At 37.5% G+C, this 13,092-nt stretch overlaps 1 protein-coding gene across 2 annotated transcripts in view; it reads right to left on the minus strand.

Annotated features, from left to right (window-relative positions):
* ppp1r37 (protein phosphatase 1, regulatory subunit 37) overlaps positions 1-13,092 on the minus strand; it is a 91,866-nt gene that overhangs the window by 15,573 nt on the left and 63,201 nt on the right. For both annotated transcript variants that reach the window (XM_079825957.1, XM_079825958.1), the window contains 4 exons: positions 7,353-7,472; positions 7,119-7,269; positions 2,362-2,517; positions 2,119-2,231 (listed from right to left, as the gene is read on the minus strand). In XM_079825957.1, coding sequence (XP_079682083.1) covers positions 2,119-2,231; positions 2,362-2,517; positions 7,119-7,269; positions 7,353-7,472 — 540 coding nt within the window. The remainder of the gene's footprint in view (positions 1-2,118; positions 2,232-2,361; positions 2,518-7,118; positions 7,270-7,352; positions 7,473-13,092) is intronic.

Below are 13,092 nucleotides of genomic sequence, written 5' to 3' on the forward strand. Positions count from 1 at the left end.
TAGAGTTAAAACATTTTTGAAATATTTAGCAATACTGTTTTCTATTTGAACATATTAAAATGTAACCAGTTTAAAGCTACACTGTGTGATATTTTCCCCCATCTAGCGGTTAAAAGGTATATGACCATCCAGTGAATATTAGTTTCTCTTCCTCTCAATTCCGATTTCGTTTTAACTCCTACGGTGGCTGATTTAGTCCAAGATTAATATGGCTTCCAGCTCGACCTCGTCCACATTGGACACGGTGCCATCGAGTGTTAAAACGCCAAAGGCGAAGCTTGAATTTACGGGTATGTCCCTCTTTGGCTGATGTACTTTCAAGATGGAGGGGCAACATGGCGACCCGCATTCGAACCCCTCACTCGTATGTATTTTCAATGGCATATTATAAACTTACGAGAATACTTTATTACTTGAAAGAAGTAAATATACATTAATGAGCACATATATTTTTGAAAGAAATAAGTGTTTTTAGCTAAGAATAAACTAAAAAAGTTACACAGTGTAGCTTTAAAAAGAAATGAATACTTTTATTCAGCAAGGCCTCATTAAATGGATCAAAATGACAGACTTTTATGTTGTAAAAGATTTATTTTCAAATAATTGCTGTTCTTTGAACTTTATATTCAAGAATCCTGAAAAAAAAAATCTCTGTGCACATTTGATAGTCTTAAAGGAACACGCCACTATTTTTGAAAATAGGCTCATTTTCCATCTCCCCTAGAGTTAAACAGTTGAGTTACCGTTTTTTAATCCATTCAGCCGATCTCCGGGTCTAGCGGTAGCACTTTTAGCATAGCTTAGCATAGATCATTGAATCTGATTAGACCGTTAGCATCTCGCTCAAAAAATGACCAAAGAGTTTCCATATTTTTCCCATTTAAAACTTGACTCTTCTGTAGTTACATCGTGTGCTAAGACCGACGGAAAATGAAAAGTTGTGATTTTCTAGGCCGATATGGCTAGGAACTAAACTCTCATTCCTGCGTAATAATCAAGGAGCTTTGTGACGTACAATGAGTGCAATGATATTACACAGCGGCTAAAAATAGTCCCCAGCGCTCTGTGTAAGCAGGTTGTCACGTTGGCCATGTTGACGGAAGTATGCCTATTTTCAAGTTTTAAATAGAAAAAATATTGAAACTCTTTGGTCATTTTTGAGCGAGATGCTAATGATCTAATCAGATTCAATGATCTGTGCTAAGCTATGCTAAAAGTGCTAGCGCCAGACTCGGAGAAAACGGTAAAACTCAACTGTTTAACTCAACGGGAGTTGGAAAACGAGCCTATTTAAAAAAAAAAAAAATCTGAGTGTTCCTTTAGACAGCGCGATTCAAGTGTGAATTTTCACAGTGAAAAGATCAGAAGTCAAAATTATGTTTAATAAGGATCAAAAGAGAACTGAGAACTGTCCTGCTGGTTGATTTGTGTGATTGTATGGTAGATGAAGAGATTGTAGGTAAATCTAGCTAGTAGCATTTTTTGTATAACAGCACAAAAAATATGACTATGAATAACTAGGCCTGAAAACATTAGTCAATACTATCATAAACAAATTATCAGGATTTTTGTTTTTTACATAGTTATAGACCCAAATAAATCACAGGATAGTTGATTCATCTAATAACTATTATAGATTTGTGTTTATTAAAAATAATCATAAAATGCTACTAACTAGAGATTGTCATAATTTATTAACCATCATTAAAAACGATCAATGAATTGATAAATCGTTAATATAATATTACTACTATGTTCCTATATCTAAATTGTCAGCTTATTTCTGAAGCATGTATTTTAGTAGTAGATGTAATACAAAATAACATTTCGGTAACACTTTATTTTAGTGTCTTTGTTAAATATACTTAATTTAGTAAAGATAAATCATGCATAATTATAAGATTAATTAAGATCACTGAGTAGTTCATTGTATAATTGTTTAACCTCTATTTCTTTACAAACCGAAAAAGGAAAATTTGTGTTGAGCTTGGTGTGCATTTTGGGACAAAACCCGTTTTGCTTTGTTCTGTTGCTCTTGGTGTGTATAAGACCTGAAGATGTAGAAGTCTGCGAAATTGTTCATGGAAACTTTTGTGTCATAATTGTGTGGATGTTTACCAAAGCGGCGGTCAGGTAGCCCATGCCATTGTGTGTGAGCTGGTTGTTCCAGAGCACCAGCGTGACCAAACCCTTCCTCTGCTCCTTGAGACCCTCACATATATACGCCAACCCTGAGGAAACAAGTCAAGCAAATATATCGAGAGAACACAAAGAGCTGAAGTGTTCTACAATTGGATGAACGACAAGTACAAAGATTTCTGAAGGAGGAGACCAAGAGGAGATACAGAGACGAGGTCAGACCTGAGTCTAGTATGTGATTGTTTCTCAGGTCCAGAATCTGGATGTTGTAGTTGAACTTCAGCAGGTTCCCCAACTGAGCCGAATCCTGCAGACCGTTCAACTTATTGTCAGCCAAATACAGCTCTCTGAGGTTCATGTTCATCTTCAGTGCCGTGGCTGCACACACATATGAAACAAGTTGCCTTTTAGTTGCTTCATTCATTTGTGGAAAACGGCTAACCCTATAAATCAGAATCAGAAAGAGCTTTATTGCCAAGTATTGCCTTGCACACACAAGTAGCTTCCAGTGCACTCATATAAATACAACAACAAGACACATAATAATAAAATTGAGAAATAAACATATTAAAAGTATAAAGTCCTAGAATAGGCATATTGAAGTGCCCAGAGATCTGAATCGCCGGCTGATTGTTGATTCCCAGCAGATTGCGTTGATTGTCTTGTAATCGGTGATGTCTTTGAGGCTGTTCCACACTGATGCAGGATCGTTGGATTTAACCTTTTCAGCTTTTCAGAGTAGCTTCTCTTAGGGTGTGTTCACACTTGGCATGTTTGGTTTGATTAAAACGAACCCTGGTGCGATTGCTCTGTTATGCTGCGTTCACACCAAACGTGAATAGAGCGTCAGGAGCGAGCGTTTTCAATGTTAAGTCAATGGAAAGGCGCGTTGACGCGCGTCTGGATGTCCTGCGGCGCGATGGATGCGATTCCATCTCATTCACGCGTCCAGTTCGCACGTATTGGGCGCAAATTGAGCGTTTTGCACGATACACGTGAGTGGTGCTTTTTGTGCATTCACGCGTTTGAAGGGAATTCGCGTCTGACGTCTGAGTTGAAAAATTTTAACTTTGCTGTCAATTCGCGCCGCGTTAACCAATCAGGAGCCTGCTCGCTGCGGTCACGTGGTGAAGTGACGTGATGAGAAACCCTGCATAATTTAAAAATACTACTATTGTGTCACAAAATGTAGTTTTAAGACTTTTTCAGGTGAGAATGTAGTTGTTTAAAGCTCAAATCTGTGGTTTATTTATAAAGAGAGTGCCTGTTTAAAAAATGTATCTTGTGTTTTCGGAGTTGTGAGCTCCAGGTGATCAGCGGCGCTCAGCGCTCATTAACCCCGGCGAGAGCAGCCTTTCCTCAGCCAGTCCTTCTGCCGTCTGCCACTGGCTCTGATGTCCTGTAGTGGTTCATCTTGTGTGGATCTGACGGGCGATCTTTGTGTCATGAATCGATCATTTGTTGTCTGCCAAATCGTTTTGACTGAGGGCAAAGAGAAGTTTCATAACTTTATTTTTTTAGGATATTTAAATATACATGCAGTGAAGATAATGTAGGCGTTGCCTGGACCACATTTGTGTGGCTATTAATGTTTAATATATATTTTTTATGAAAATGATAAGAGGCAGAGCTGTGTTTTATGACATATCTCCTGGAGCGACTTGAACGCGCGTCTATTTCGCTTCAAACGCTCAATTTATACGCGTGTCCACAGCGAATTGGACACGCGTATAAATCGAGCGTTTGAAGCGAAATGGATTCAAAATGTTCAAGCGTCCAACTAGACGCGGTAGACATGATTTTGACGCTCTATTCGCGTTTGGTGTGAACGCAGCATTAGTGCGGTTCATTTAAATAAGCGTGAACGCTGGTATCTGAACCCTGGTGTGCACAAACAAGCGGACCGAGACGCTGAAAAGATGAGTCTTGCTCAAGCGGCTCCTCCCGCAGTTTCTCTTGAAGCCAATACGGAAGTGACTTAAACTGCAATTCATGGACTGGCCACTAGAGACAGACTCCAGAAGGAGCAGAATCTCATTGAGCTCATGTTAAAATGCCCAACTTTACAGCAGAAGAACACATGTTTACAGCCTTGGACAAATTGTGGTTTTGGTCTATACGGCTAATTTTGCCCTTCATGGCGACTGTGAGGGGGGTGGATGTTTTTATAACTCATTCGTTTACATTATATAAAGCATTAAAGTTCTGCAGGGCGTGGCCACTTTGAGTGACAGGTGGATTGTCGTTTGTCTGCTGTCTGTTAATCATTGCGTCACCTCAGCTCCGCCCACGTCCCGCCTCTTTGCCCATTTTCTGTTATCCAGGAGTGACGCCAGCTCGTCCCTACTTTACGCTTCAAAACTGCGCTTGCTCCGCCTCCAAATAAACTCTGGTGCGGTTTGAATAAAATATGAACGCGACACGGACCAAAGACATGTGACATGTCCCTTCTCTGGTTCGTTTACAAGATGCGACCCTGAAGGACAGAATGCTCAAGAACACCAGTTTTTTCTTTTCATAGTCGGGATGTTGCCCATCACAGTTCGGTACAGGCATCAGAACCACGTCTCCTCGCAGCAAATCTTGGTTTGTGTGTGTGACGGAGGGGTTCCTGCCGCTGTTTTGTCTCCTTTACACATTTTAATAAGCTCTTCACAAGTTCTCCGATGGTCCATCATCTGAGGCCTTAGAAATTCCTGTCACACTTTAGTTTAGGGTCCAATTCTCACTATTAACTATTTACTAACTATAACTTTTACCTCAATAAACTCCTAATTACTCATATGTAGGCTACGCACATACAGCACATTTAGCCCAGCACACAGCATTGTTTTGGATGTTCGGTAAGTTCTGTCGCGAAATATACATGATCAATATACCAATACGTATACCAATCATACTATTATGCCTTTAGGTTCGCCATCTTTAGGTTTGGTGTTAAAATGCCAATGTGAATGCCAAGCGGACCAGAAATAAATGTGTTTTTTTTGTGGTCTAGACGAAACAAACCAAGCGAACTGAACTACAAGTGTGAACACATCCTCAGCTACTCGCTACTCTTATTCTCTTCTTTTTGGCCTGTTTAACCAAGACTTTGTCTCCACTTATGTATGCATTTTCTTTGGCTTAGCAAAGCTGTTTGGGTTTTGCAGTGAACCATATTTATCATTATTATATATTAAGTGAGTCCTGATAGGAATGACAGAAACTGATGTAAGATGTCACAGTATCAGTCGTTGGTCCATCTCTTTATAGTCTTTACTGACGGCTTAGCAGATTTAAGTTTCTGCCTGTAGGTCAGGGGAAGATGGACCAGTCAATGGTCTGAGAGTCCCAAAACTGCTTCGGGAACTGAATGATATGCGTCCTTTAGCAATGGTTCGGTATGATTCTGTCTCTGGTCAGGCATGTGATGGACGGCCTGTATTTAGGCAGTTCACAGGTGAGGTTTGCTCTATTAAAGTCCCAGAGAATAATAACAACCGAATCCTGGAGATTTTGCTACACGTCTAATGTGATCAGCCAGCTTTTACACCGCTGTGCTCACACAGGCGTGAGGAGGGATGTAAACATTCACCAAAACAAGTGAGGAAAACTCCTGTGGCGAATAAAAAAGCCTTCCAGTTAATGAAGAGGGCTTCTAAATTAGGACAGCAAATCTTCTGAAGCCGACTATCATATTTGATACAGGAATGTCGGTAACACTGAAGTTTGGGATCCAATTCTCACTATTAACTAGTTGCTTATTACTAGGATATTGGCTGTTTATTAGTACTTATAAAGCACATATTAATGCATGATCATATTCTACATCCCTTATATCAACCAATACCCAAACTTAACAACTACCTTACTTATTAATAAGCAGTAATTAGGAGTTTATTGAGGTAAAAGTCATAGTTAGTAAATATTTAATAGTGAGAATTGGACCCTAAACTAAAGTGTGACAGGAATTTCTAAGGCCTCTAAATTATGAATGTTCAAAACTTGTACACAATCTACTACATGCCTTTTGTCATCTGATTGATAGTTAACACTCAAGATATCGCTGTTAATACTTACTGGACTAAAGCAACTTAGGTTTACTTGATTACCCATGCCTAATTTTTTATTTAAATGTGAGTATCAAATATGATACATCAGGCTTTTTCTCCTCAATTTTCTCAATATTTCATCATTTTTATTTAGAGAAACAAATATGCAATTTGGTGCAGATGCTGATATTTATGGACAAAAAGTAATGTGTCTAATGTAAATCAATGAGATCTTTATAAAACTATAGCAGGCTCCTTATAGAAAATGCATATAAATCAGCTGTCACTATTTGTGCCAATATGTCTTAGTGAAATTATATTTAAATTAGGGGTGCACCGAAATTTCGGCCGCCAAAAATGGCATTATCGGTTTCGGGCCGAAATAAAAAAAAACAGCCAAAAACGTAAACCGAAAATGAATGTCACCCGCCCCTCCCATCCGTGTTTATACTTTCGCCTGGCTCCGCAGCGCGAGCCTCCGCTGACTGATTTTTTTCATTTCATATCCATTAAATTCAAGCTATATAAATAAATATATATATTAGTATACGTTTTTAAAAGAAGCCATTTTCGGCTTCAGTTTCGGCCAAGTGCATCCTAAATTTTCGGTTTCGGCCCAAAACGTTCATTTCGGTGCATCACTAATTTAAATGCTTAGTTTTATGATCAAAACTCTGTCGTTTTAAAACATATGCAATGAGAAATGAACAAATCAACCGTCCTGAAAAACCTGATGATCATTGATACTCACATTTTAACAAACGATATGGATAACCAAATAAACCTAAGTTGAAATATTACTAAAAATATCAACGTTATTCTTACGTTTACTAAAATCAGTGAAGATTTCACAGCAAAAAGACTATCAATCAGGTGACAGAAAGCATGGCTTTATAGGGGTTAATTTCCACGGTGTCCCCGATCATTGGTTTTTCCATTCATTACCCAGCAGCATAAGCGGCCGTCCCGAGATGCCGGCGTTCTCCAGGTGCAGGACCGCCAGGCTGCCGCTGATCCGCAGCGCTCTGGCCACGAATGGAGCCGAATGGTCCAACAGCGGCGTGTTACGGGCATCCAGGTACTGCAGAGAGCTCGTCTGGAGGAGACACACACACGGATAAAGATGAGCACATCAACTCTTCATAACAAGAGGGAAATGCGTGTCAGTCGCAGCCTCACCTTCCTCATCATGTGTGCGGCGGCCTGCCAGCCGCGGGTGCCGATGTGCTTGTTGCTGGAGATGTTGAGATGAGTGGCAGATTCATAGTACTCTATCATATCAAACAAAGCTGATGCTCCCTGAGAGACAGAAAGAGACACTCTTATTTGTATGCATTCTGTACAGCATTTCAGAATAAAGAGCGAAATTAATAGCAGTCGGTTTTGTTTATTCTGGAGAAGGAGAATTTGAAAGGGATTTTTGAAAAACACACAAACAACCCGAGATCCCATGACACCATATATAAAATATGGAGTGTCTATTTACACTAATTGTAAAAAGCCTGTCTTGTTGGCGAAGGCTATTTACTAGGGGTGTAACGATTCGTTTTAACAACGATTCGATTCGTATCACGATTTGAGGTTGTCGATACGATTCAAGGACGATTTTGGTTCATTTAGAACGATACGATCCGAAACGATTCAGTGACCTGAAATCGATTCAGTAACTTTTTAGCCAAAAATTGTGTGACTGAAATAAATATCTGGATACTGGTCAGTGCAGGTGAAGTTTCCTAGATTCCTGTTGTTTCTTGTAAGGGAATCAGGTATCAATTAATTATGGATATAAACAAACAAGTAAACAACAATTAATGGCAAATGCATTCAAATTTTATTTGAATAAAGTGCAACCAACAGTTTAGGTTGAATTAACAGGAAGTTAACCTTTTCTGCTCTCATTTTCAATATTCAATACATATTCAATAAAAGCACAGTAAGTGCAACCAACATTTCAACAGTAGGTTAACCTGCTACTTCTGCTTTTGTTATCCAACATAATAATATTACAATATTAGTATAAAAAATAAAGTGCAACTAACTTCTCTTCAGGTTTAATTAATAGTAGGTGTACCTGTTACTTTTGCTGTTGTTTTTCAACATTAAAATAATACAAATACAATATTAATATCAAAAATAAAGTGCAACCAACATTTCTTCAGTTTGAATAAACTGGCTGAACCTGCTACTACTCTCAGTTTAATAAACAAACAAAAGATAAAATGTAACCACCTACTCTTCAATGACTCTACAGATTTCTTTTTCAAAAATATCAACATGATCTGACCGCAGAACACTTCTCTGTGCCTTCACTATGTCGCCAGCTGTACAAAAACTCGCTCTACTGGCACACTGGTGTCAGGAATGCACAGGTAACATTTAGCAAGGGTTGAAAGTACAGGTAAAACGTTACTAACTTAGCTCTTTCTCCTGGTGGCTTGATCATTTCTCGCTGGTTGGCTTCTCCTCTGCCATCCGCTATGTTTTGTTTTCTTAGCGCTGCTGCTGGTGCGTGCGTTGCGATGATGTCACAGATAGGCAGACTGAATCGAGTAACGTTTAACGCCTTTATCATTAAAAGTGCTAAGAAAAAACATCCATATAAAGTCTGACGTGCTTAAATCCAATGCGTTATTTCCTATGATCGATACAATCGATTGATTACCTTTTAAAACGATGTTAGATCGATATATGTCGTCCGGAAGGCCAACTTGCCGAGCACAGATCGATGTAGTTAGATCGTAGGAAAATAAATCGATACATCGATGTAGTAGATGAATCGTTACACCCCTACTATTTACACTAACTCCGCCCACCAATGTCTGGTTTTGCTACACAAGATTGAAAAAAGGTGTGAAAGTAGCTTTTGAACGCGATCAACCCGAGTTCGAAAACTCTTTCCTCACTTTTCCCATCACATTTCAGATCAGGGAAGGCATTTATGTTCAATAAAAATATATAATATTTTTAATATAAGTGGAAAATAAAGTGGGTAGGGTTAGGTTTAGGTGTAGGGAGGGCATATTGTCCCAATAAGTCATCATCCATTTAATAATTTTAATAAATATAATCATTTACATTGCATCCTGTTAATGTACAAAAACACTGAGAGGCAAATAGTATCACTATTTATAAATATAAATAGCATATAACAACTATATGCACTTATTGCAAAGAACTGCTATTTTTATATAGTGTAATTACAATGCATTACTTTTTCATTTTGTGGTAAGAGCATCTATTGCTAAGAAAATATGCTATTTACACTTAGCACATATAGCCGCTGCCATAAAAATATTACTAAACATTAAAAACATTACTAAACACATATTACCGTGGTACATAAAACGTTGTCAGTTTCCCGGTGTAAGATTACAAATTTATACATCGTTATATCTAGGTTCCAATGTAATAGAATATAACTGAAAACATTATCTATATTTGTGTTTTACATTTTGAAGTAAACTTGAGGAAATTCTAAGGAGATTACGTCAGGCCGTGTTAGTGTTTGAGAAATTAAGTCTTTTGTCTTTATGCACTTCCTGACTATTTACTATGACAAGTTTAGAGCAAAACTGCCTGAGTGATTGGATTAGCATCTATGCATTTGAATGACACTGTTATGCTGATTGAATCTGGACGAGTGACACAGTTATGTAGGGTGTGTCCTTTTTACCTAAACAATATTTGCATTGTATTGTTCCGAGTGTCTCCTACCCTGCTGTATAACCCCTCCCCCTGAAATATAGATAAATTGCATTGTTTTGTACTGTTAAGTTAGACTGTTTTCAGACGACCTGCAGCACAGAGAGTTCTCATTAAAAGAATAACTTCTGTTTGAACGCGATCCCGACGTCTCCTGGTTTTCACTTCTGAGTTTCCTACACTTTAGAAGATAAAAGTTCCCAACACCGGTAACCTTTTTATGAATGGATGGATTTGAGAATTCGCTATGGTTTAGTGCGAATATCTTGTCTGACGTGCTGCATGTTTTGGACGTACAATTTTATTTCCGCCAAAATAAAAGCTCTGTTTAATGTTTTAAAGAAATCGACATTTCTTGTTTTTAAAATAAGTCTCTTCTGCTCACCAACATTTATTTGATCAAAAATACAGTAAAAACAGAAATATTGTGAAATATTATTATAATATAAAGCAGCTGTCTTCTATGTGAATATATAGTAAAGTGTAATCTATTCCTGTGATCAAAGCTGAATTTATCATCATTCCTCCAGTCTTCAGTGTCACATGATCCTTCACAAATCATTCAGATATGATGATTTGATGCTCAACAAACATTTATGATTATTATCAGTGTTGAAAACAGTTGTGTACAATGTTTTTAGGATTTTTTGAAAGCTTTCCATTTCCGAGAAATGCTGTTTTGAACCTTCTATTCATCAAAGAGTCCTGGGGAAAAGTGAGCATATTCAGCATAAGAGTAAAAAAAGAAAGAAAACGTACATATCCCAGTCTGAACTGTAGTACTGTAAGGCTTTGAATATTAATACCTGATCACTGATCACGCTACTGTTACAATTAAAAACCGTATACGGGTAAAAACATGACAGGCAGACATGATGTAAGCAACACGGCTACAACTAATCCGGTTGTTAAATCTGACGTCACGCGGCAGAGCTTCCGGGTCCAAACACACGCTCTCATACCACAAGAAAAACGACAAACGGTGCCAATATACACACACAATGTGGTGTAATCCTACAAAAAATATTTATAATCATAACCTTCCATAGCAAAATTCCAGATGGCCAGACAGTGATTCATCTTTTATAAATCGTTAAAATATTAATATCGGTGACGCTGTGAGCACAGAGACTGTTGTGTAGACTGAAAGTATTTAAAATGTTTAACTTTCTAAAATGTTTGATGTTTAATATGAATAAATAGCACTCATAAACGGCCGTCGATGGCATTCTCAAGTGAAACGAGTTGAGGTTTGGACCCAGAAACGGCGTTCCTTACATCACGACTTAACAAGCGGATACAATTGATAATGAGTGCGCGAATTATCAAGAATTGACAATAGTCAATCGTATTGGTGGGACAGAGGGGCCCCCAAATAAAATAATAATTAAAAAAATATAATTAAGATTGGTTTAGTTATTTTTAATAAGTCTTCTGTTCACCAAAATTGTATTTATTTGATATAAAACACAGCAACATCAGTAATATTGTGAAATATTATCATCATTAAAAACAGCTGTTTTCTATGTGAATATATAGTAAAGTGTAATTTACTCCTGTGATCAAAGCTGGATTTATCATCATTACTCCAGTCTTCAGTGTCACATGATCCTTCAGAAATCATTCTAATGTGATTTGATGCTCAAAAAACATATTATCAATGTTGAAAACAGATTTTTTTGAAGTTGTGTGATACATCATCTTTTTAATTGCTGAATAAAATGATTAATTTCCTATCCATTTATCTTACTCAAACCTTTGAATGGTAGTGTATCACAGGTTTGATAATAATATTGAATGATTAGTGTAGGATCATGTGACACTGAAGACTGGAGTAATGATGATAAATCCAGCTTTGATCACAGGAGTAAATTACACTTGACTATATATATTCACATAGAAAACAACTGATTAAAAAAGTAATTGCATGTAATAATATTACTGTATATTACTGTATTATTGATCAAACAAATGCAGTCTTGGTGAGAATAGCAGTAGTGTGTATATAAAAAAAATTATGTATATTTTTCAAGGTAACATGTCCGCTTGTAATTTTACTATATGGTAATATTGAAATCAATGTGTGAGGAGGCTTCGCTCTGGATAAAAGCCCAGACTCTAGTCTAAGTGCTGAGAGTTAGCGTGCGTGTTTGTACATGTGAGAATGTGTATGTGCGTCTCGAGAGAAAATATGGTTTTGTTTGCAACATCTTCACACTAGAGATGTACACTCTCTCCTGTAATCAGCGCGAGTCTTTGACCTTTCACACAGTGACCTCAGACAAGTCGAGACAAACCTCCTCCTCTCTGATTATGTAATCTGTATGAAGCATCCACTGCAGCCCTAATCAGTACTTTTTTTAATTATTGCTTTTTTAATGCTAAACATCTTGCGCTACTCTAGACTAGACTGAGGCACAAGCAAATCCCAGCGGTCACTGTTTCATTGGCCACAGCTCTGGTCATGAGCAGCGTATGGTGTGAAAAAACACTTCAATATTTTTTGTTAGAAATTAAGATAATTCTAACAGTTACAGTAAATGCACTATTTTTTGGTATAGCCCATAATTGTAACTCAATTACTACATTCAGCCGAGTGAATGTGTGTGTTCTTCATGCATCGTACACTAACATTGGGCTTTTATTTTTGTTCATTATCATTTTAAATTTAGTCATTTTCATTTCTAATTTAAAATCGTAAGCAATCAGTTGTTTTATGTTTATAATGTAATGTTTGTATTTAACCCTTTCTTTTCTTATAACGTAAAGTATAACATACTGTACATAGATAGTTCACCATATTTGGTGTGGAATAACATGGTTTAAAATAATTGGTTAAAATAAATGTATAAATGTTTAATGTATAATTGTTTGATTTTTAAATCGAAATCATCATTAGTTGTAGCCCTATTATGGTGTTGTGCTTCACCCTGAGCACACTCTTTCACACACACACACACACACACACACACACACACACACACACACACACGTCTGTTCACTATCTTTGTGGGGACTCTCCATTGTCGTAATGGTTTTTATACTGTACAAACTGTATATTCTCCTCCCTTACCACACACACACACACACACACACACACGTCTGTTCACTATCTTTGTGGGGACTCTCCATTGTCGTAATGGTTTTTATACTGTACAAACTGTATATTCTCCTCCCTTACAACACACACACACACACACACACACACACACACACA

The sequence above is a fragment of the Gobio gobio genome (genome assembly GCF_949357685.1).
Source record: "Gobio gobio genome assembly, chromosome: 9".
Taxonomy (NCBI): domain Eukaryota; kingdom Metazoa; phylum Chordata; class Actinopteri; order Cypriniformes; family Gobionidae; genus Gobio; species Gobio gobio.